Raw genomic sequence first — 24,529 nt, 5'->3', positions numbered from 1 at the left:
GAGACTACTTTTGTATTTTATGGTATAGCAACAGAAAGATACTTGTGATGTTTGTTTCCTATGTTTTTTTAGGCTACATTTTGATTATTTTGTGCAACGTCGCAATTTTTCTAAAAAGTAAAGTGACAAACCTCTTTCAAAATTTTTGTTGACTGTGCTCATTAGTATGAACTGCTTACCGTTCTCATAGAAAGCTGACGTTTCACAGGGGTAAGCAAACATCATCATTAGCACGATTATCGACTCTATTACTTGATTTGATCTAAGCAGTACTTATTTTCATAATAAAAGCGGAAGGTCTTTACCTAGTAAGGTATCATACAAATCTGATGATTTCACAGCCTCAAACTCAATTTTCATTCTAAAGTCATCAGACCGTGTTTGCCGAACTTCGATAATCCTTAGATCTTCTTTGCCTCATTCATACCAATAAAGGTGTGTCATAACACATACGAAATATCATTCATTGTGTTATTATCCATTAAACTCGTACGCAAAGTGCCAATAAAAATTTCCGTTTGTCTCAAAACATTATGAAAATACACGAAAAACATACCCTTGTCACACCAACATGACATCAACTCGAACGTTATATTATACATTAGATCTACATTATTGTGCGTGTTCGATTTGTGAACATTCGCGGAAGACATTCTCGTCAAAAGCTGTAAAGCACAGCCGCACAATGAAGATGTATGTCACCAACATAACGACAATGTTATATGAGAATTCCATATATAAATTTTATTGTTTGTCGTAAAATTAATTTGATTTTTATGATCATCAAATAATCTTATTGATTAGTCCTGTCGGATTTTGTTCGGAAATAAAAATGGGAACCCCTCATTCACATCGAAAAGATAATGTGTTTGTTTATGGTTGGTTATCTTATGGGAATAAAATGTGAAACTTTGAAAATAAAATAGATTCCGAGTTGATGAATAAAGAAAGGATTTTTTGTTTGGGCGATAAAGACAAAAGACCAATTCAAACGAACTGTGAAAGGAAAAAGGGAAAATAATCTATAGTACGAAGGAGCTCAGGATAATTTTCACACAATGTGACTACATTTCAATTATAAATTGTTTGATAACTGTGGACCAAGGACGTTAGAGTAAACGGCATATCGCAACACATCTCGACTGATAAATTAATAAAAGAGCCTTAGAAAAGAAGACTTACCTGAATTGGGTCCATTGCTATTCGGTCGAGCAGATGCAGCTCCATCACGTGCCTCCACTTCCAATGCGTATGCACCTTGTTTCTCACGATCGAACACAACTTTTGTGAAAATTTCACCACTTTGTAAATTAATTTCGAAAAACTCTTTTCCCTCATTTCTCGGAGAATCGACAATGTAGTAATAAACCTGTAAGAAGATAATGTCGAAAATTACACATCGAGTTAATTAACAATGTATAGCGAACCGTAAACGGTGTGGGACGCGTAGTCTAACATTGTTTATGCACATTATTATGGAGTTTAGCGAACAACGCAAAAATATTGAGAATGGTATTTTAATCTATATACAATATATTTTTGGAGGGTAATTATTGTTATTATTATTATTTTCCCGTTTATGTGTGTGGCGGATTTCGTTCAGCCGGAGAATCGTGAATTTCGCATCGTTTTGTGGAAACTTGGCTGCTCATTTAAGTGTGTACAAATTTATGAGATTATGTAATACGAAAAGGCGTATCATTGCCATGGTACTCCTATCGAATATTCGTTTATAATGCAAAGTATCTCTTCTGCTAAACTTAATATAATGTCTTTTATACACGTTACGGCTACGAAAAAAACCCCTTAACCTAAATCTTCATGGCAGTGGAAGTATGAAAAATATGTTCGCAAACTTTTTTAGTTAAAAAAAAAGTTTTTTTATGAAATTAATTCATCGTTATGTCTAACAGGAAGCAAGCCAGTTTTTCTCCGTCGTTGTCGTCATATGATACTACATAATATGCAAATCTAATCGACAAGGTTAATACTCTTTTTGGTAGAAAAAGTGTGACGGAAAAAAGCTTGCACAGCTTTAGTTAAGTAGAAAATTTATTGGAGTCGTGTTGCCACTCACATTTTTTTCAAACATTTTTTCCTTTGTTGGTGAGCGAGACAAGGACTATGATTTAATTAAATTCTACCTTGTCTGAAAAAAAAATAATGAAATGAATTGAACTGATGAGAATATGAAATGCAATTTGCTACTCAACAAGGAGAGACGGTGGCCGGCTATAGTTGATCTTATTAAGATTTTACAAACGACAAGTTTACTGTTGAAACCAGCGAATCTGCTACTACTGATGGTGTTGAAAATATATATTGGTGTTTGAAGCCAAATCTTTTACTTTACTTGTTCTGCTTGTTTTGTTATGGGTTTTTATTGGTCATCGTTGTGGTTACTCGACCAAGAAGGGTCAAATTGTTGCTGTTGCTTGGGAAGTGGGTTTCAGATTTAAAAAAGTACGAGCCAGAGAATCTGTTTTGATGACACAAACTGTGTGATATTGTTCGACGATTAAGTTTCCTAATCACATGAAACTATAAATCGTGAAGGAAACTTTCACATTTAATTGAATGTATCCGATGAACTTTCACCAAAGTGAAGATTCTGTAATCTGTTTCCACTATCATAATATAATGTGTGAAATGTGTACATTAGAACAAAACATACACAGTCTAAACGTTAATAATAAACTAACTGAAGTCTTTATACTAAAGATCAACATTATTCTATTGAAAATTTCTCTGCAAATGCTATACGAGTCAAGTGTACATAATTTTCAATCAATTTTCGCTGAATATGTTTTCCGTACAAACAGAAAGGAAATAATATCCAGCGGTTTCTTTGAAAACTTAACACCGGAAATTAGCTTCTACTCTAATCTGTTTCAGTTTTTGTGCAAAGAATTAAAACAACAGAAATGTTGAAATATTTTCATTTACCTGATTATTCGGAAATGTTCCATCTTTGTCGATAGCATTCACTTGCGTTACTTTCGTGCCGATTGGTTCACCTTCGAGAACAGTTTCCTGTTCACGTTCGGTAAACAACGGAATTTCATCATTAACATCTTCCAGCATTATGTAAACGGTTGCTTCAGATGCAAGTTGTTGAGCACCATTGTTCTGTAATAAAAAATTAAATTAAATTTTTGCGTTTTAACCGTATGATTGGTTCAATTGGCTGAATCGGTAAAAAGTCTGCTGGTTAATGGTCAGATAAAATTTATTAGAAATTTTCATTATTTTTACGTTCAAATGAACACGAAATTCCGAAATGACTTTGTTTGTTTCAGTTATTGGAAAAGAGGAAAAAAATGAAACTAGCAAACATGTTTTAAAAAATTGCATATTTGGAGCAACCAGAAGAGACAAGGGAAATTCTTTTCGATTTTTTCAATCTCTTTCAGTGAAAATCATGTCCGTACAACTGTATTAATATCATGAAATGCGAACCATAATATTATACAGGTCATCGATTGTTCTGTTTCCATGCTGTATTGAATTGGTAATACTATACAAGTATGTATTTAGGTAAATATAGTTGGTTGAATGTAACGGCTACAATATTTTTCCCATTTTGTTTAACTAAAATTCTCCCTTATGCTCTGTTTATAATATTGAAGAATGGTAATCGCCACGACTATTAAAATAAGCACTACTTATTGTCGTGCTGCTGCAAGAGGGAATCCATTCATTTTAACTTCTTTAATTAAAACTTAACTTTTGTCCATTTAATACGAACTTTAAAACAAAAGAAATTTTTATTTTCCAAATGAAATGGAAATGCTTTCTGCATTTGCATTTGGCGATATTGTACAATGGTGTTAAATGACAGTTTTATATTTAACGTTGCAACGCCCCCGAACCAACTTAATTTTCATATTGAAAAAATAAATAAAAATAAAACGCAGCACGTTTTCAATATGAATTTGATGGTTTCTGAAATTCATATACAAGGCAAGAAAGAATTACGAAGATACCATTGTCGGTTCACTCAAGCATTCATGCAAAATGTGCATGGATGGTTTACTTCGAAAGCGTGCTAGTTGCAATAAAACTATTTTGCTCATATACACACAACATTCAACCACAAACTAATAATATTCTCTGATATGCTTGCTCGATTGGTTATATCCCATTATAGACGATCTAAGTGATTACAAAAGTTTCTCCAGCCTGTTTATATATTGAATTTTGTCGACAAAATTATAAATACAGAACAATTTGTATGGATTGCTTTAGCGCAAAAATTCAAGATCAGAGCCGGTAAATTGTGTCAGGGAATATAATATTTAAAAAAAGTAATTTAGATTTCGAGAAAAAAGGAAAGGTGTCGCGTCGCTCATAATTTATGACGCGTGTTTCTGATAAGGATAATGATGTCTCATCGAAAAAGTTTAAGTCACGGGAAAATGTTACACGAAAAATAACATGAATGTATGCGTTGCGTAGTATATTTATTATACATAAACGTGCCTTGATTTACACGATGTATAGCACCACACGTCTGCGATGGTGTCGCTTATGGAAATGGAGAAATTAATGCTTTCATTACATAGTGATATTATCGCTTTAATTTTATGAGTCTACCTCGGAGTCTACTATCGTTTCTTATGTAGAATTTTGCTCACTTGTTTCGGTACATTTTACTTTAACTTTGACTTTAAGTAAAAGAAGCTACTTTCATAAAAAAGAAATGAAAATTCATTTTGTGATGAAAGTACAAAGTTAATGTAAGGAAAATTGTAACATGATGCTCCACATATGCTATGTAAACCGTTTATTTACTTTTAATTACTATATGAGAAACGTGTTGTATTTACATGCTACAAATGTAAACTATTCAAAGGCTTTAAACTCAATTAAATTGTACTTGAAACAGTTTAAAATTATATCAGCTTTACTGAGAAGTTGTTGGTAAAGACGAGCAAAGAAATTTTTTCCATTAAAAAGAGAATTGCCTTACCGTTTTAGGATTACCGCAAAGCCATAGAGATAAGCGAGACCACAATCATATTCTGTGTGTGAGCAAGTGTGGTTTTCGTAAATGAACATAGTGTGTGGCATACATTCCACTTTTGTAGTGTAACAATTAATTGAGCTATTATTTTTAGATAATTTACGAGATACGGCAATAAAGGAACAGTCAAATTGATTGCAGTGCTAAAATCATCACATCATCGGTTTGTCGATAAGAAACGCATTAAAATCGTTGACAATTTGATTCGAATCATTTTTATTGAAAGATAATTTTCCTCAGAAATATTACTCGTTTATTTAATGCTACCATTTTCAATGCTAATAAAACCGTCGCGTCACTTTGTTATAAAAGTTGGACGGAATTGCATTGTGTATGAAGTCCCATATTTATGTTCTGATTATATGCTCAAAATGTATTAAATACGCGAATACATATACATGCTTGCGCTTGCATGAAATAAGTAGTTTAACGAAATAGTTGCAATTTTATAATCCTATGATGCAAGCTTTTATACTTAAAGTTTTTTTTTATAGTCCTGAAATATACTACTTTTTGTTGCATTTTATTTGGCTCATTTCGTTTGTAAATTCATTCTACCAAAAGAACTCAGACATTATAAACGGGCGAGAATGTTAAGCTCTTTGATTTTTCAATCTATAAAATGAAATTGAGAAACCGCTGTTTTCCTTCACTGTGGGACAATATCTTACAATGTCTTAAAATGTTTCAGATTGTATATGACTGATTGCAGTAAATTCTTATTTAATTCCAACCCTGCTCTTTAGTCGATTTGAAGCATTTGACGCTTTTTGAAGCGTATAATCATACGGTAAACTTTACATGCCTCTAAAAAGAATATTAAATTGTGATTGGATGGGTTGTTTTGAATGCGAGTCATAAAGCTAGGCGGGTGGAAACATTGTCTCGTCGATTCCAGTGATTTATGCAAAATAAAAAAATAAATCCATAAAGCATTGGCAACACACAAAGGTTACATGTAATATTGAAAAATGTACGGTGATATCAGCAAAAGTACCAGTACCGATGTTATGTCTGTACTTTCAACAATTATGAATGCTCTTAATTCCGTACCGTTCTCTGTTCCATTGTAGTTGCAAATATAAAAGGAACTGGAACTGGACCGCTACACAATAGAATCCTTATTTATCCCTTTTTCATTTTAATTTAATCTGACTTTTCAAATGTGGAGAAACATTTTCGAAAGATTTCGAGTATGTACATTAGGTCCTAACCCGTCACATTCACATTGTACACTTCCAGACCAGTCAAAATCATTCTGGGATATAAAAACACAACACAATGTGTGTGTATATACGAAATACATTTCGGCTTTTCATATCTTACGTGCAATGTTTACATCAAAAACCAACATACGCTTGCTGGGTAAAATTTGCATACAAATTTAAAGTTTATATTAATATTTAAGAGATGTACGTGTTCTGGATTGCACCTGATGGCTGTGCTGTTAACTACATCCCTTGGTCTTTAAATCTAGGGAAATATGTTAGGTGAAGCGTGTGCATGTGTTAGAATATCTCTTAGCACAAAAATTCGATTTCGTTGTGTCTGGTCATAATAGTTGGTTATATTGAAACAAACAAAGCCAACAACGATACAATTACGAAAGCATTTAGTGATAATGGCAATGAAGTCGTAATAGCCTGGTTTTATCGGCTAAAACTGTTTGTGGATGTAGAGATGTAGAGTTCTGATTAATAAAATTGAGCTTTTAATTACATGAAGAAATTCTGTTTTTTTTCATTTTTATGTGTTACTTGGTAACAATACTAACATTGGAATAGGGGATATTGGATTACCTTTGCATTGTCAGAGTACAGACCTCTGCCCAGATTTTTATTTTGACGGGTTGGATAATATACGAAGTGACTATTCGCACGCGCGTGCGATTAGTCTTTCCTTCGGCCGTAGGCTATTCGCACGCCGCGTGCGAATAGTCACTCTTATGTTTGTTGACTATTGGGACGCGCGTGCGAATAGCCATTGTTACAGGTGTGGACTATTGGGACGTGCGTGCGAATAGCCAAACCTACAGGTGTAGACTATTTGGACGCGATACAAATTCGTGGAAGATGATTTCACGGCGCATAAAAGATTGGATCTTGGCTTTCAGCAAAAAGGTGTGTGAAGAGGTATTTACACTAGTTTTATGAGAGTTTAAATGACCATTGCCACAGCTGATCCCCATATCTTACGGAGCAACGGCCTCCAGCATCGGCTAATCAGAAATATGATACTTATGCATAAGATTCGATAGCTAGTAGGACCTAGAGTATTACGAATCCTCAGGCTACATGTAATGGGGATAGTCTGAACTTCGCGTCTGTCATGATGTCTAAATAAGTTAGCTGACACACTAACAAAGCCACTCTTCGAGCCAATATATTTAAAAAAAATTCGACTCTACTGACGTCGTAAAATACCGGTTTCTTTGATTTTTTTATTTCAAAAAACACCGCTACTATTGTCTCCCCAAAGCAATTAGTCAGGAAACATACAATATTTTTATAATTTAATTATATTCTTCATACAAAATAGAACAATTCTGCGTTAAAGAGTTTGCACTACTTTCTATTAAATATTCAAAAAGGCTGTCAAGAGACTGTCATGAGACGGTCAGTTTTTTAGAACAGTTTAGAGCTTTCATTTACTAACACATATAAACAATAACAAAGGCACATCGGAGCCATGTCATAACAAAGCCGATTGTTGATATTGCTATGTTAAATTTGATGTGAGTTTTGTGGATTTTCATTTCAATTTAAAAAATATAAAATTGCGTTTTTTCCATATGTTGTTGCAGGATTATCTTACTAAAATAGGTGTTATTTATCAAAATAAATTATAAAAATTTGCTGTTTCCTGACTAATGGGTGGGTCGAATTTTTACTTTGATTTTATTGTAATTATTCATCTCAATAAATTTAATCACGAAGGTATGTTGTCATTACATGTCAGGTAATGCGCGCATGCGAAGGCTAAAATTAGCATAAGCACAAAAGAGAGGATTGACTTTAACATGTTAGCCAGCATATTACAGATAGTGTCTTGTTCACAAGTGAAAGTGACCTGTGCTATTTTTGACCGACGTTTCAAATGTTCCAATGATGACAAACTGCTGACTTTGTATGGAGAAATGAGGTTTTTCTCACATTATTCGTTTTGAACAACAAATTTCGCGGACCGTGCTACAAATTATGACATTTAATTTTCTAAATATTTATTGTGAAATTTTCCGTGAAATAAAGAGAAATATTGACGACTCCACTCTACCTTTTTAGTGTGCTGTCTTTCGCGCCGGATAATTGAATATAAGTTGTATTAAAGGCAACTGTCATACATCAGTCTAAATTGAGACTATTTTGAAAGAATGTTGAAATTGAAACATATCAAAAATGAAGATTAAAAATGGGCAAGAACAGTTATTCCTTTTAAGCAATGACACTAAAAAATTGTATTAATCATTCAGCTGATCAAAATTGTCATTTACACACTCATAAATACAGTGTGAATACATAATAATAATTTCATTTATTTGTCATAAAGACCCTGAGCTCATCTTCACACAACGTTTTCATGAAAAGCAAGATACATTTAATACTGAAGAATCATGCTACAAGTTGTAGAGCCAATCCTACAGGTGGAGACTATTCGGACGCGAGGCAAATTCGTGGAATATGATTTCGCGCGGCGCGAAATCATATTCCACGAATTTGCCTCGCGTCCGAATAGTCTCCACCTGTAGGATTGGCTATTCGCACGCACGTCCCAATAGTCCACACCTGTAACAATGGCTATTCGCACGCACGTCCCAATAGTCAACCAACATAAGAATGACTATTCGCACGCGGCGTGCGAATAGCCTATAACAGTAGGAAATACTATTCGCACGCGCATGCGAATAGCCTACAACCGTAAGAAAGACTATTCGCACGCGCGTTCGAATAGCATCGGCCGATAATATACCACTTATTCTATCCATACCCTCCAACTCAAAATAAAAATTTGGACACAGTTGTATATGTAAGCTTTACAATGAACATGTATGCAAATAGTTCCAACCAAAGAAAAATTGTCCGTTCCACTTTCGCTCATGTTCTGGTGTTCAATACAAAATAAGAAGAGAACTTTTTTGACCACTTGCCTGAAAAATTGACTATTTATTTCGGCCACTTTCTAAATAAAGTCTGCCATTCAGCTATGGTGTGTCGAACCACATTATGAAAAAGTTAGACGGTTTAACTTAAAATCTACTCTAAAAAATATCCATCGTTGCTTGTATAAGTAAAACGAATTTCGGAAAAATTTCCAATAACAAATATTTCTACAATTCCCTCGGGTACAGATAAGCTCCTCTCATAAGTAATAAGTAAAGTATTATATATATCGCAACGAAGAACATGATAAAGAAAAACTACACAAAAAAGATTCAATTTAATTCATTTTCAATAAACTTACCTCAACACGAATTGTAAGATTATATTCTTTGATGCTCTCGTAATCCAACGGATGATTGACTTTAATGTCTGCCCAGGTGTCACCGTTATCCGGTCTCTGTTGCAAATAAAACGTATGAAATTTGTTCGTCTGAGCCGTTGATCCAGGCATTAGACGATAGAAAACGGTTGGATTTCCTTCAATGCCAGAGCTATATTTCGGTTGTAACAATGGAAGATTGAGAGAGAAAAAATATGTTAGCATTGAATCGGTAGATTTTTGTTTGATAAAAATTGAATTAAGATATTTCCTGTTTCGATGTGAGATGTAGCAATAGTTTCCCGTCACAAAAAAAATATTGTAAACATTTATTTTGCCAGTGCTACCGATCAAAAATTCAATTGTAGCTGGCATAAACATCTCACAAATAGAACCAGAATACATCTAAAAAAACGAATATATGGACAGTCTATAGCACAATATTTAGCAAAAAAGGAACAACAAAAAATTCAAAAAATAAGTCAAGTTCCTTGTAAGCTAACAAAAATGTGGAACTATAAAAATACAGAAATATAGCGACTAATAATCATGCCACAAAAAACAAAAATTTGACATGACAATCATTGTCAATATATCATCTTTTTCGTTTTCTTTCTTTTATGGGTTTTTTCTTCAGTTACATAGACGTATGGATAGATGTTTCCATAAATTGTTAAGATAATATGGAATTTTGAATCAGTTTCTTAAATTGTGATATCATTTCGTTCGATAATTCCATGTCTTTATTAATAATTTTGCACAGTTTCCGTTCCATCTCTTATTCGCTTCACCAAGAGTTTAACAATAGATGAATGCGAGTAACAAAAAATTTCTTAGTTTATTGGTTTGAATATAAATTGATGTACATTTCTCAGGCCGTTCGAAGACCTACGAAATGTGTCATGGTGGTTAGAACGAAATAAAAAAATGTTTTTCTGTCCGAAGTCGTATGTAGGAATTTGATACAGTAATTACATCCTACAAGATTGGAGCGTACAATTGGATCAAATGAAAAACCATAACAATATGTGTCCCCACTTCGCTTTGAAACGAATTACTGTTTATTTTTTCATATGAAAACGAATTCAATGTATCGAACCTCAATTTCCTCAACTGGCTAAAAATTACATTGAGGAAAAAAAAAGATGCGAAAGTCGTTTATACAAAACTCCCATTTAGCTTCGGGTTGAATTGGTTTTCTTTTTTTTCATCTTTACACAAATGTGTATAAAAATCATAAATAACCACACAAAAAACGGTAATATATATTCATAAAAATCTTAAAATTTCCTATTGTGTGAATGCGACGATTTTCTGACGGAGGCTGAAGCCTAAAATACATCACAAAAGAAACGATTTTTTCACTACATTACATTTTGAATGTATTTATGAAATAGTTCGCTATACCAGCGTACCACCCCAACAGTTTATAGATGAGGCAAAACACATGGCCTGGAATCCTGGGTAAGGTTACAGATTATATAGTCATAAAGAATATTTAAGTGGTCGTTCTTGTTATATTTTCTCTCGGTTTTTTCCTAACCGAAAAAAAATGATTTTCGTTAGGGAATGTAACCTTGAATTTTGATTATACGTAAGAAAAGGGTGGATAACTTGAAGTGAAGACATATAATTTGAAAATTGATATGAGCAAAGTGTGTGATGTGGAGGGAACAAAATGATTTTGAGTAGAGGTACAAGAAAATATGGAAATTTTCAATATATGGACTGAATTTATAGCATTCTGAAGCGTCGTACCCGAAAGTCCTACAAAAAATATTTTTCGATAGAGACTTCCAAGGTTAATTTATGCAATTTCTGGTAAATGCCATCGATTTATTTAAATCACCAATAAAAATATATAAATTGAATAATTAAAATTTAAAAAAACAATTTAAAGGGATTAAACAGAAAACCAATAAAGACACGTCTGTGTGGACTATAATACTACGTACCATATCGACCAATAAAGTTAAATTGGAAATAATTGGTTTGTACAGGCTTTTCGAAATCGATTTGAAGATTGAATGATAATAAAATGGAAATTAATGGAAATGCAAATATTTGGTTGCTTCGAATGTATGTTAAGTGTGGTAGAAATTAATTGTTTATGGCAATTTAAGTGTTGGTCGTCCAGACAGAGTTAAAGTTTTTTTTTGTCTCATAGAATTAATGAACATGTCCCAATAAACTTCAAAATCTTACAGTAAAACGAAAAGTGGATAGCTTGATTATGTTAAACATTCTTAAATCACCACTGCTTAAGTGGTCGCTACTTACGTAGGTACTATAAAATTAAATGGGTTCTACTCATGGTTCTACTAACGCAACCCTTAGAGAGGCACCTTCGTCTAATCAAATTGATTCAACTCATACTGTTTGTCTTGAACTAAATGGAACATAATTGTATGCATTTATCACTGCATATGGATAGTATTTGCACAGTTGGCGATACACCATTTAAATAGATAACCCATAACCGACGATAAATGTCGATGAAATTGATCACCCACAATTGGAATAATTTATGCAGTTTCCAGCAATTAATAATTGAACGTGTAAAACCGATTATGTACGTATGCATAAATAATGACAAGACATGGCTTTACAAGTCGGCTTATTTTAATAGTTCCGGCATCATATTGTGGATAACGTGTTGAGGAGGTCAATTTTATCATCGTATTATTTAATCGAGTATTCGGATCTCTTCAGCTATTTCAACAGCCTATTCTATCCACAATTTATTGAACACGCATAGAGGGTTCTCGAAAGCAATTTGTTGTTATGTGTAAGTGGTTCTAATAGTGTAAGTAATTTCAATATGAAACTACAACCGAAATGCTTGCGATATTGTGGAGCTCAGTTGATGTATTGATGAATGTCATGAAAGAATTTCTCCGAATATGATTTTCATTACTTGTGAAGGCCATTGACAATGCTTTGTTCTAATATTGGTATCAAATTATGATAGTAATTTGACTACTGTTACCCTGGCAAACATTTCGATTGAACAAAAATTCCTTTCTCATTAAAATTAATTTTCGAAGGTATTTTTCAACAACGAGAACAGGTATGTGTGAACTAGTTTCAAATCAACGTTTACCATTAGCAACCATTCATATAATCTGAAAGTGAATTATTCGAAACTTTTGTTACAAAAGGATACAATTTTTCACTAAACAGTCTACCTAGCAGACTTGAATTAATTGAGAAAGATGTTCCTGTTATTCTTCATTACGTATTATAGTATGCATACCTATCGTCTTCTAAATAAATTCCTTTCATAATTTTCTCTGGATATTTGTATAACCCACAAAGAAGCGAATAGAGCCTGTTGACTCAACCTACATAAAGCATATTTTTCTATTCATCCATTTCGCAACGTTTTCTTATACGGAAAAAATAAATTCGTGTAACACACCGAAAGTGTACTTACCCATCGGATGAAAGAAGTTTTAATGAATTTTATGCCCCAAAGGCAGTGATAATTTACATATAATAACAAAAAAAAAAATCTGACTGGCAAAATGTTACTTCAAATATTTACTATTTATGGAGAATTTCTTGTATGTACAGACCGATTTTTTTTTTCTCTCTCTTAAAACATCAACAGTCTTTACAGTCGGTTGATTCAGAGCTACTTAATCTATATTTTTATATTGATAAAATGTAAAGGTATTGCCGTTTATCGACACGAAATTAAATTCATTTACATCAAATTAGAGAGGGAAAAGTGCAAGCAAAGCATAATTTTTTATAGCAAAGAAAGGACACTTAAAAACGAATATGGTTGTTCGGTAATGTGGAGCTTACATTCATCTTTTAAAGTTTATTATGGCTATGACTCGTATATGTAGTATCCTTAAATAATAGCCATGTGAAATTTCATAACAAAGGTGGAATGAAAGCAATATCAAGGCTACCATTACATCCCTTGTTGACTGTTGTAAGGAGGTAAGATCGATTTACTGTGACATATAGGAGCTTCAACAAAATTATTAAATTTCTATAAATGTGATGATGTGTGACCCCAATTAGCACTCTAAATTCGAAAAAGGACTAAGGCAATAACTAACATGTTTTTCTTGAAGGTTGAGGAAAAACAAAATTCGAAACTCAATTCGACGGTTGTTTCATAGGACGAAAAGCTTTCAAATCAAAATATCCCTAAACCCAGTACCAATCAATGATGAATGAAGGAAAATTGATAAAAGGTTTTCTGAAACATTTTAACGGAAAAGTTATTTAATGTTTCAAGTTTTCTGTTTTTCTTTTTCTTATTCGTCAACTATACAACCGTAATCCCGATTACATTGTTGCAATTTCTCCGTTTATCCAAAGATAATAGACGACTTTCGTCAAAAATGGTGCGTTTATCATCCTATAAGGTTATACCATCCGCTACAATTTACAATAACAGTTCAGTATCATTCAAAATTTTGTAATAAAAGAGAATTGCTCGCAGCTTTACCAAACAACAATAAAAATGAATATAAGAATAAAAGTTTATGGCAATATTCATTTATGTCTCTAAATAAGAAAAGAAAAATATACTAAAACCGAACGACGTTGAGGAAAAGTAACTATTAAACAACATTCAACAAAAGATTTTCTGCTTTTTTTTTGCTCTTATTCCATTGTCTAAGTATACAAAAATACATAAGGAAAAACAACGAAACGAAAATAAAATAAAAATATTAATTGTATAATGTTTATGTATATAAAAATCAACAACCACAGACCTGGCCTTAATGGAAACAACTTTTCCACCGACAGGCATATTTTCCTTGACATAAATTGGTCCGTAAACACTATGATCCCAGACTGGCGGATTATTAGCTCTATCAACAACATCAATTTGTACTTCAACAGTACGTGATAAGGGTGGATATCCTTTATCTTGGGCCATTGCTTCTAATTTGTACGTTTCTCGCTATTTTTGTTGCATAGATGGAGCCGTAGAAGCATCAAACGTAATGTTCGGGTTGGTTTATACAATTTTTTTTTATTTCGAGTCAAATTCGCGCCAGAACAAAAACAAAAAACAAATCCAAATATGTCAATTAGCGGTTTACTTATTTTTGGCGATTAATTAAAAAAAATAATCTTAAGTTCAAGTGGACCACTACACACACAGAAGCATACAAAAAATAGATTTTTTTCTTCATAAAATAAGTTTTTCTCCCTTTCAAATCAGCGCAAAAATTCAGTTGTTACAAAACATTAGCTTCCTATAGAACGAAAAAAAATATTTACAACAATATCACATCGTATGAGGGGGGGCAAGGAAAATGCTGCTATAATGTCACTGTTACGTTCGTAAAACATCGATAAAATATTTATCTTCACAGTTTATTGCTACGGCAAATCATTTGCGAATGAGTAAGACATTGAAAAAGTTTTAGTTCCTTTTGGAGACATTCATAAAAATTATGGAATTATGTGTATGACTGACTATACGAGCACATGAATAATTTTTGACTCAGCTATGGGAATTTATATGGGTCGTGATCTTAAACAACATATATATAACGGAAAATCGATAGTGAAATAAATGAAGAAGGAACCCTTCATGTGTTATTGGTTTGAATTTTTGTAAGCATAAAAGTTTTGGGAGGAAAATGAGCAGCGAAAGAAAAGTTTGCAAGACTATGACATCGTCACACAGAGTTTTAACTTGGAGTCCATTAACAGTTTGTGAAGAGAAATTACTATTACTCAAAAAACCAATAACTATCGTACAGTAAGGGGAGTCAACTATACTAGTCGTTAATGGCTGTATTGCTTTCAAAAGGAATTAAATATTTTACAATGCCGAAACTCATGTTCAGTTTTTCAGTATCCCATCTCAATGTGATATCGCTCAAAATTATTTATTACTACTTATCAATCAGAGCTTGAGTATAATGATTGAGTCATCTCCGCATACTTAGACATCGTTGTAATCTGGGGCGATTATTTTTACATCATAGCTTAGCGCACCTACAGCACTCGATTTATGTATAATGTAAATCGATCACTCTTCAAATGCCTTAAATCATTTTTTCTTTATTCGCAACAAAATTTTATAGTTCAATAAGCACGATGCTTAGCAGCATATAGACAATTTAAATGTAAAATCTTGGGGATCATAAAACGTGTAACGCTATCGAAATAACATTAGGGAAGACATAACATACGCTCAATCATATATCAATACGTGTCACAAAATGCTGAATATACTTAAGGAAATGTATGCAGAACATTCAAGTTTGCTATAAAACGATGGATTAATGCGGTCTCTCTAACAGAAATCCATGCCACTTATATATATATCCCATCCATAACATGGGTTAATTTACCATATCATCAGGTATAAATTTACGGTCATATGAACGAAATTTTCAGCATACCACCAGATAACCAGAGTGTACACATGTTTCGAGGAAAACTTCCTTGTTACATCAATGATCTATGTGTGAGTATGTGTGTATTAGAAGTACCAACGAAAGGAAATCTCTGAATAATTCATGATTATGCCAATTCATACAAGCATCCCTCTTTATGTGATATGCGAAAGCCAACTTAATTCCTAAACCCATGAATTAAAACTAAATTGAGGTTTAAGTAGCCATGAATAAAAACAAATTCTTGCTGAAAATTGGTTTTTGCGTGGATTTTATTCAATTTAAGAATTTGCTTAAAAAAAGGGACAAGAAATAAATAAAATTAGGACACGCGCGCATAAATTTGACCTTCCGAACAATTTGTAACCGGAGGAAGAACGAGATTTTTTTTTGTCAAATATGAAAAAATAAATGTGTGTTAATAGGACGGAACTTTTATTTTCTCTTCATAAACTGGAAAATGAAGTAACTCTTATTGACATTGAAGGCACCGCACATTTTGCGCAACGAACCGAATAATTTATGATGGAAACAGAAAAGTTTTGGTAAATTGTGTGGTTGTAGTGATATATGTTGATAATGTTAAGCTTGAACTCTAATATAAGGTACACGTGTCAACCAGCCACTTTTGGTTCACTTTTGTATTCAACTGATATTGCCGTTATGCAAAAAGCCCACCATCAAAAGTTTTAGGTGCCAATTAAATTTCATAAACAAGATTATCAATGGTCGAACAACAATTACAATTATTGTTGTGACACTTTTCAGTTTTACGAAACCTTTACTATAAGCCAGTTAGTTACTTTCTAAATGGTGTTGATACGGTTTGTTATTATTATATTATGTACCGAGAGAGACACTGTTCGTCTGATTCGCTTCAACAGAAAATTTCAAATTTATTCCCTAACTAACGAATTTAGTACACTCAGAAAAGCACTCTTCCAAGTAAAACCATCTAACATTAACCTAACGAACCCATTTTTTAGAACAATACTTTCAATAACATTGTTACCAGGAGTAAGTAAGCCTTTCATTTATCAAACCATACCAATGTAACATTCGTAGAGTTTTTTTTACGATGGTAGTTGTCTGTGCTTCGAACCGAGAAGCAATAGCGAAACCGTACAAATGTATAATTTAGATTTAAGCGTAAGCATTGATATAAGGCGCGAGAATGATTTAAGGCATTTTCTTTTAGCTTCAACTAAGATTGGTGTATAGCATTAAATTTTTTGTGAATACTAACAGCTTTAGATATTTTTGTATTAATAATTGAATCAAAGTTCATTTATACTTACTGCAATTCATTGCGAGTGAAATTGGTCGAGTTATCCTCTCAACGAGGATCGTTTTGTTTAAATTTTGTTAAACATTTCAGTGAGTCGATAAAAAAATATTTCGTTTTTTTTTTTAAATATTACTTCTAGCAGTAAATTTAGCGTTAGAGATAAGTAACACTTGGAGTATTATTTTGTTTTCTGAGTTGTTGTTGATTTTCTTGATAATTTTAATTTTTATACCAACCTTGCCTTTATCGATGTTACAACTGTACCAACAGTGACATTTTCTTTAATGTGAATGGGGCCATAAATGTTTTTATCCCAAATTGGTGGTTTATTATTTCTGTCGACGACGTCTAATTCGACATCAACATCTGCATAGGAGGGTGGTTCACCTTTATCAGATGCACGAACCCTTAGACGATACCTATCTCGCTGCTCGACGTTTAGTTGGCAAGTAGAAAACAGAAAAAAGAAAAAACAAACAAATAATATAAAAAAATTCAGAAAATAATAAAATTTTTGTTGTTGGTTTTTTGTTGTTGGGTGCTTTAACGTTTCGTATGAAAATAAATTTAAAAGAAATTAAAATTATAAATTATGAACATCGAAACGGCAAAATAATAAAACTAATAAAGTGAGGAATTTTTAATTTTAAAAATAATAATAAAATATTTCTGTTATACTGTTAATAACAACTGGGATACTGGTTGGGAATTTGATTAGCTCAGGTTAACGTAGTGTTCATATCAATAATAATTCCAAAAATGTTTCTAAAATTATGTCACTACGTAGCAGAATTATTATTCATATTCAGAAAGGATAAAAGGAGGACATAAAATATACTACCAAAACTTTTAAATGAAATTTAAAGAAAATTATATATATATACCCAGTTCCAATGAAGATACCGCATTATTATCGGTCGCAAAAACATTCTCCGCATAAAACTTGACAATTAAATTAAGCTTGTCTATAGTTCAGCATTTCTTTGACAATAATCGGATTAATCAAATCAAAGCACAAAAACTTTTGTCCAATACAGCTACAGCTATATATTCCAGATGTTTTGTGACGGAAATAAAAATATTTCTTTTCTTGTTAACATATTTCGCATAACAAATGAAATTTTTGAAAGAAATTATTTATAGTCCATTAGATTTTCGGGTATACTAGCCAATTTTCCAACAATAATGGTGGAAATAAATGTCAGAGTTCATTTTATTTGTAGAACTCGTGCGAGAGACAAAAAAAAACATTTATGAGGCCATTGAAGAACCTTAATTATATGTTTAAAGAGTCGCTTAAAGAGATCGTTAACAACATCGAAATGACGCGCATAGGTGACTTATGGGCCATAAAGTGCTTATGAAAAATATTCGAGTCAAAATAACAATTCAAAGAAAAAGAAGAAATTATTATTGTTTGCTATCATTAAAAGAATAAATTAATTCTGAAGAAAAAAAATAAAATTTCTCGTCTATAAGTTTTTAAAATGTAGACTTCCTGCTCAGTAGATGAATAATCTGAGCTAAGGCAGTGTCAAGAGAATTTAATTTTTGGCTTTCCTTTCCGTCCAGGACTAGAATACAATGCACAAACATTTTGAATATGTGTAAACGTTAACGATTAATCGAAATGGATTGTAATCTTAACAATCTTGTACTACAGTGAAACTCACTTAATATTAAATTCAAAAAATTGTCAAATACTTTAGAAACGACTGGTCATCTATTAACGACGATAAAAATAAGCAATAACCTAAAGTTGAAATGGTCTCATAGGTACTTTGAAACCAATGAAGTAAAATCATGTTTTATCAGCAACGAACGACATTCGAAACAAAAGAAGTAATAGATTCGATGATTAAGCCGCATTACGCTGTTTGTAGAAGGTCGTAAATTCATAACCTTCAAAGAACAACTTTCTACGCGAAATCTCGCATTGTTCCACAAGTATTTTGCTTCGTGAATAATCTGTATGAATGTGGTGATGTTGATAAACAATGCGGTATCTTTCATTGAACTGAGTGTGGAGGATTCTTCTGTTTAAATATGATTTAAAGGAGAGGATTATGTATTTTCAATATTATTAACATAAATATTATAAAATTATACGACTTTTAGATATGCATGTAAATACATATGGCATCGCTCGCATTTCTTTCTTTTTTTTGTTTGTTTTCTAAAATTATAACAACATGAATCTTACCAGGTTTATCTAGAAAAGAAAACTGATTTTGGTCGTTAAACTGAATTTGAAACCTTAAAGTTAATACCAATTATCTTGTTCTCATTTTTTTTTGGGAAATCAAAATCATAAAATTAAATGGTGCAATTTTATAATATTTGTGTGCAATAATATTTTAAGTTTATTTTCAATTTAATTATTAACGTTGTCATTATTATTGTTTAATGATTCGTATGTTTTACATGCATATTTTAAACGCAATGAAATGTATATAGATGATTTAAATAAGATAACACAGCTCTTTTTCATGATTTTGCGTTTGGCATTTGCATTGGTACCGAAATATTCAATCAAAATATTTTCCATTTAAGTTAATTTTAATTTTGTTCGCTCTATTTCTCTTTGATTGCAATGGGTGGTAGGTAAGCATTTATCGATATTACTTGTAATCAGCGTGTTTATTGTGTTTATGTTCAAAAATGACATGAAAATTCGGTTTTATGAGAAGGAAACGCGTAGTCCTTTCAGAAGCTAGCTGTTCAAAAGATTTGATTAGTAGGTCGAAGTGTTGCTTTGGGAAAATATTTATTTGGATTAATTTTTAGTGAGAATAAAAATATATTTCAAGAAGGAATTAGTGGGAATGGTACGAGATAAAAATGTTTTCTTTTGATCTTTATTAATGGGTGATTCAAAAATTGAGATACGTTGATTTGGAACCAACTTACGTGATTACGGTATTGAAGTTCATTAAAATTAATTCGCTTAGTTAGTATACACGACCTGTAATCAATGATCTATGTATAATATCGAAATGTGCATATTTGTTTATTACTTTACATTGCTGTTGTAAACGAGTTAATTGCTACAATAATTATTTTATCACAAAGCTGCAACGCAAAACCATAAAAGAAAGCTCACAGTCTCAACAGTTAATTACATTTAATAAAATCTAAATCAAAAGAAAATGATAAATCAAAATGATTATATTCATGAATATTACTCCTAAGTATTTTTTTTTCCTTTTTGTTTAAAATTAATTTCTCTGATGCTGGCTACCACAGATATTACAATTACTTTATTTCACTTTCGTAAAATGATTTCCATCGAATTGATCGAATTAGTAGGTTTTATTACGACAATTTTACAATTTTGCAACAAGGATTATGATAATTATGATATTGATCACTATCATGATCCTAGCATTACAATATTCCATTGATATATTTTATCAATTGATATCAAAAACCAACTATAAAATTGTGCTACTTACAGGGTAGCATCCCTTTTTATTGCATTCAATATCCCACCATAAATGGAGGATAAACGGCGACAATAATAATTTTTATAGTCCGAAAACAGATGAAAAAGAAAGAAGAATTGGTGCATTTTAAAATAAATATAAAATTTGAACTGAAAATTTTTAAATTACAAAAAATCTAAAAACTAAACATTTTCTCTATTCTGCAGTCAAAATCATAAATATTTTCGTTTTTCAAAAAATAAATAAATCTGAACAACAGGCAAAAACTTCATGCAAATCACTCGGTCTGAAAATTAAAAGAAAATTTTTGTAATCTTAAGAACGGCATTCCAACTAAAGAAACGTGATTCAAGTTTTTGGATGGTATGGGGTTGTGGATACAAATTTGGTAAGTTAAGTGAAATTTTTTATTTTTAATATTAATTCTCAAGTGACGCTCGTTTCAAGTGTAACGAATATTCAAATACTTCAAATATTTCACTTAGCCAATTTAAGGAGACAAAATAAAAATTTGGGACATTTTAATGTTTGTGATTATTTCTTTTTTCATTAATAAAAAAAAAAAAAATTAACCAAAAACATAAAAAAAAACTTTACCGCCACTTTACAGTAACAGTCGATTCGGAGATAGTAACGACGCTCAAAAAATGATGTTCGTTTTCCACACTCTCCGTTCATTTAAAAACCGTACGTCGTTTTTGTGCCCCAAACACTTTGCGAAAATGTCACGAAGTTTCGACAAATAAAATTATTAATTTCTTGATTGGTTCAGTGGTCGTTTGAATGAACTTCTTTTAAAGTATTTTTAGTTTAAATAAAATTGGAAATAAAAATGAAAAAGAAAATGAAACCGAAAATACGACCACGAAAAAAGACACAAATGTTAATTGAACTTAAAAACAAAAAAATGGAAAATAAAATTTCAAAAACGCATTTCTATCAACAATAAAAAGTCGTTGATTTTTTTATGTCTGAATTATTAACTTTAAAAGTCATCGCAATTCACTCTGAAATGGCCAAAAACATTATTTTTATACAAAAATATCTTATCTGTTAGCAAAAAAATTTTTTAGATAAAAAATTGGATCAAAAAAATGTTATGTTTCGTTGCAAAATATCCATTGGAGTTAAAAATTCACTTGTGGTCCACAAAAATTTTTATTACCACCTGCGAAAATAGTTTCTTAAAAATTAAGTAAAACAAGAAAATAAAAGAAAATCTTAACCGAACGAAAAGGATATGACGTAAAAAAAACTTAATAAAAAACAGATAAAAATATTGTCAAATTTAGTTGCAATGTGTATTCGGTCAAAAAACAAAATATCTGCAGTCTCAGGGCGAATTCATAGCATTGCAACAAAATCATTTTTGAAACAGAAAAAAAAATGAAAAGAAAAAAATAATTTCTTTTGAACAAAAATGTAAGACTTAATTTCAAGGTTGTGCACTCTTAAAACAATTTGATTTAATTCAAATCATTTAAAAAACAAACAGAAAAAGTAATTTACAAAATATTGTGCCCTCGATAATAATTAAACGAAATAAATATTTATTTAACAATTAAATACGCTAGTCGAATATGTTTGCTCATTTTATAAATTTGTTGTTTCGATTAAATAACTCAATTTTGCAACTGAAATTAATTGTGCTGAAAGGAAGAAAAAGCAGCCTAAAAGGTATCGATTATCGATTTAGAGTGAGAAACCGCAATTTTTCATTAGATTTATGATATGTTTGAAAATTTGAAACCTCTGCAGTTTTTGGACAAAGAAAACGTTGCCATTTTTATTAAATTTGTAACGTTATTGGAAAATTAAATTATCTCGATCGGTAAATTTCACACAAGAAGTACCATTTCCATCATTTGCCCGATTCGTTACTATTAATTTAAGAGCTAAAAAATAATTTACGCAGACGAAGTAATAGATTTACTGATCATAAAAATTATCATTTTGTGCAAGAGTACGTTTGAGCAAACAGAAAATCGATTAAGTTTTCTATAGAAAGCAACGTCAATAGTTTTCACATTGAATAATGGGGCCGGTGACCTTCTTCAACAGGTTTTTTTAATCAAAAATTGTTTATGTTGTTTTGCCAAAAACTAATATTTTTTACAAATTTTCGGTTCTGACTTAGAATTTCATTCTGCACCTTACTATTTAGGGAAAAAAACTAAGCTTAGTTGTGATGCAGAACGACAAGTTAACTTCTGCTACGGTAAACAAGTAAATTTCGAATAGCTTGGACGACTTTTAATAACCAGTTAATTTGATAATCCTCAGAAAAGTGCCGATTAATGTCATAAAAATAGCTAAAAGTGCCACAATCAAAACAAAAAAATTCCATTATTATTCATAACTGTGGCGCTATGGGTCACCGGAGAAAAAAAAAACTGTGTCTGGCGCTTAGTTATCTCGCATAATTTTCTCATAATTTTATTAATTGATAACAAATTAAAATAAAGATAAAAAACCGAACTACCTAGCCGATGAGATTATTATGATTTTTAAACGGTTTTTTCTTCCATTTTCGAAATTAAAACTGGTTCGAATAAATAATTAGTTAAATATGCGCATATCACATGCATGCCATGATTGGAATAAATGCAGAATTAATTTAGATATGTAGTTTGACACTGGAAGGCGGTCTAGATATAAACGGAACGATAAATCAAAATGGATGTGAAATGTATTCAAGGGCCAAAAAGGTGTTGATACCACCCACAAAATACGATTCTGTAATCAATGAAACTAACAGAAACCTTTAAGAGGTTCCGAGTCTTCAGTTTTGATACAAACCAAATACTATGTCGCCATCTCGTTTCATTCGAATGAAACGCTTGTGATTATTCTTAATAATATTATGGGTTATCCTTAATGACAATAAAAATTCGATAATTTGTTTTGTGGCTCCTAGTTCCATCTATGTATTTCGAAGTTTAAAACTTTGCGCGGATAGTTTCGAATAATAAGCCATTGAAAGGAATTTAAAAAATTATTAGATTATTTACAATGCGTTCAATCTATATAACAATGCTAGTTAGATTATTACGAAAATGAATTGGTATTTCGAGCCTTACTTTATATACGGGCAAACTGACTAAAATAAAATTGTTAACATGGCCTTCATGGATTGATTAATATATCCAGGCTAAAGAACAATTTAGCAATTTTGGATAATTATGGACTGAAGATGGTTAGACCACGCTAACCTCTGACCGCGACTGTATCCGGAGATCGAAACAGCATTTTATCTCCACTATCGCTTCACGCGATCCATGGGAAAGGGAAGAGTAACTATGCTCTATACTCTGTTTGTTTGGCTTGGTATATTCGTTTTAACTTAATTTTTTCTGCATGTTAGATAACACCACCTCTGGAATTAGTATGTTTTCCAGGTAAAATAAAGTTCTGTATCTTCGGAATATTGAAGTAATGTTAGTTACGAACGAAGAATCGGTAACATGACCTTCATGCAAGTGAATGGGGAATAAGAAAATAGTTGATTGCAAGTAGACGAATGCGAGTTCATTCTCTGAACCTCGCCAAATATATGGTTCAGATCACTATATGTCGATCGGAAATTGTAAACGAGGAATTTTCTGTGTCGTGCTCATATGTCTTTATTGTCTTTATTAGGATTTCTAGAAATTTTAACAATTTTTACGGTTGTTTAAGCGAAAACTCGGAAGCATAAATTAATATCACCGCACATTCATCCGTCGTACCGTCGTACGTTTGAAACATGAGATGTTATGTATTTCTTTGTTGTCATTTTCAAATTTTTATTTTTCCGCTTTTCTTTTTAAAAGTACGGTTAGTTTTCACGTTTCGAAGTTTTAATATGTCATCAAGCATTCACGAAATTTTTCGAAGTGAACAAGGACGCGGTGTCGAAATTGAAAAA

At 31.7% G+C, this 24,529-nt stretch overlaps 1 protein-coding gene across 5 annotated transcripts in view; it reads right to left on the bottom strand.

Annotated features, from left to right (window-relative positions):
* LOC119075844 (neural-cadherin) overlaps nucleotides 1-24,529 on the bottom strand; it is a 280,539-nt gene that overhangs the window by 202,743 nt on the left and 53,267 nt on the right. For 4 of the 5 annotated variants that reach the window (XM_037182391.1, XM_037182393.1, XM_037182394.1 and 1 more), the window contains exons 10-13: nucleotides 17,413-17,603; nucleotides 9,485-9,674; nucleotides 2,947-3,129; nucleotides 1,183-1,369 (exon numbers count right to left, since the gene is read on the bottom strand). In XM_037182391.1, the coding sequence (XP_037038286.1) occupies nucleotides 1,183-1,369; nucleotides 2,947-3,129; nucleotides 9,485-9,674; nucleotides 17,413-17,603 (751 nt within the window). Of the gene's footprint in view, nucleotides 1-1,182; nucleotides 1,370-2,946; nucleotides 3,130-9,484; nucleotides 9,675-14,244; nucleotides 14,436-17,412; nucleotides 17,604-24,529 lie in introns of all 5 variants that reach the window. The other variant, XM_037182392.1, reaches the window with a different exon arrangement.

The sequence above is a fragment of the Bradysia coprophila genome, unplaced genomic scaffold, assembly GCF_014529535.1.
Source record: "Bradysia coprophila strain Holo2 unplaced genomic scaffold, BU_Bcop_v1 contig_232, whole genome shotgun sequence".
Taxonomy (NCBI): Eukaryota; Metazoa; Arthropoda; class Insecta; order Diptera; family Sciaridae; genus Bradysia; species Bradysia coprophila.
The sequence above is the reverse complement of the archived record's forward strand: the minus strand, read 5'-3'. Positions and strand labels throughout refer to the sequence as shown.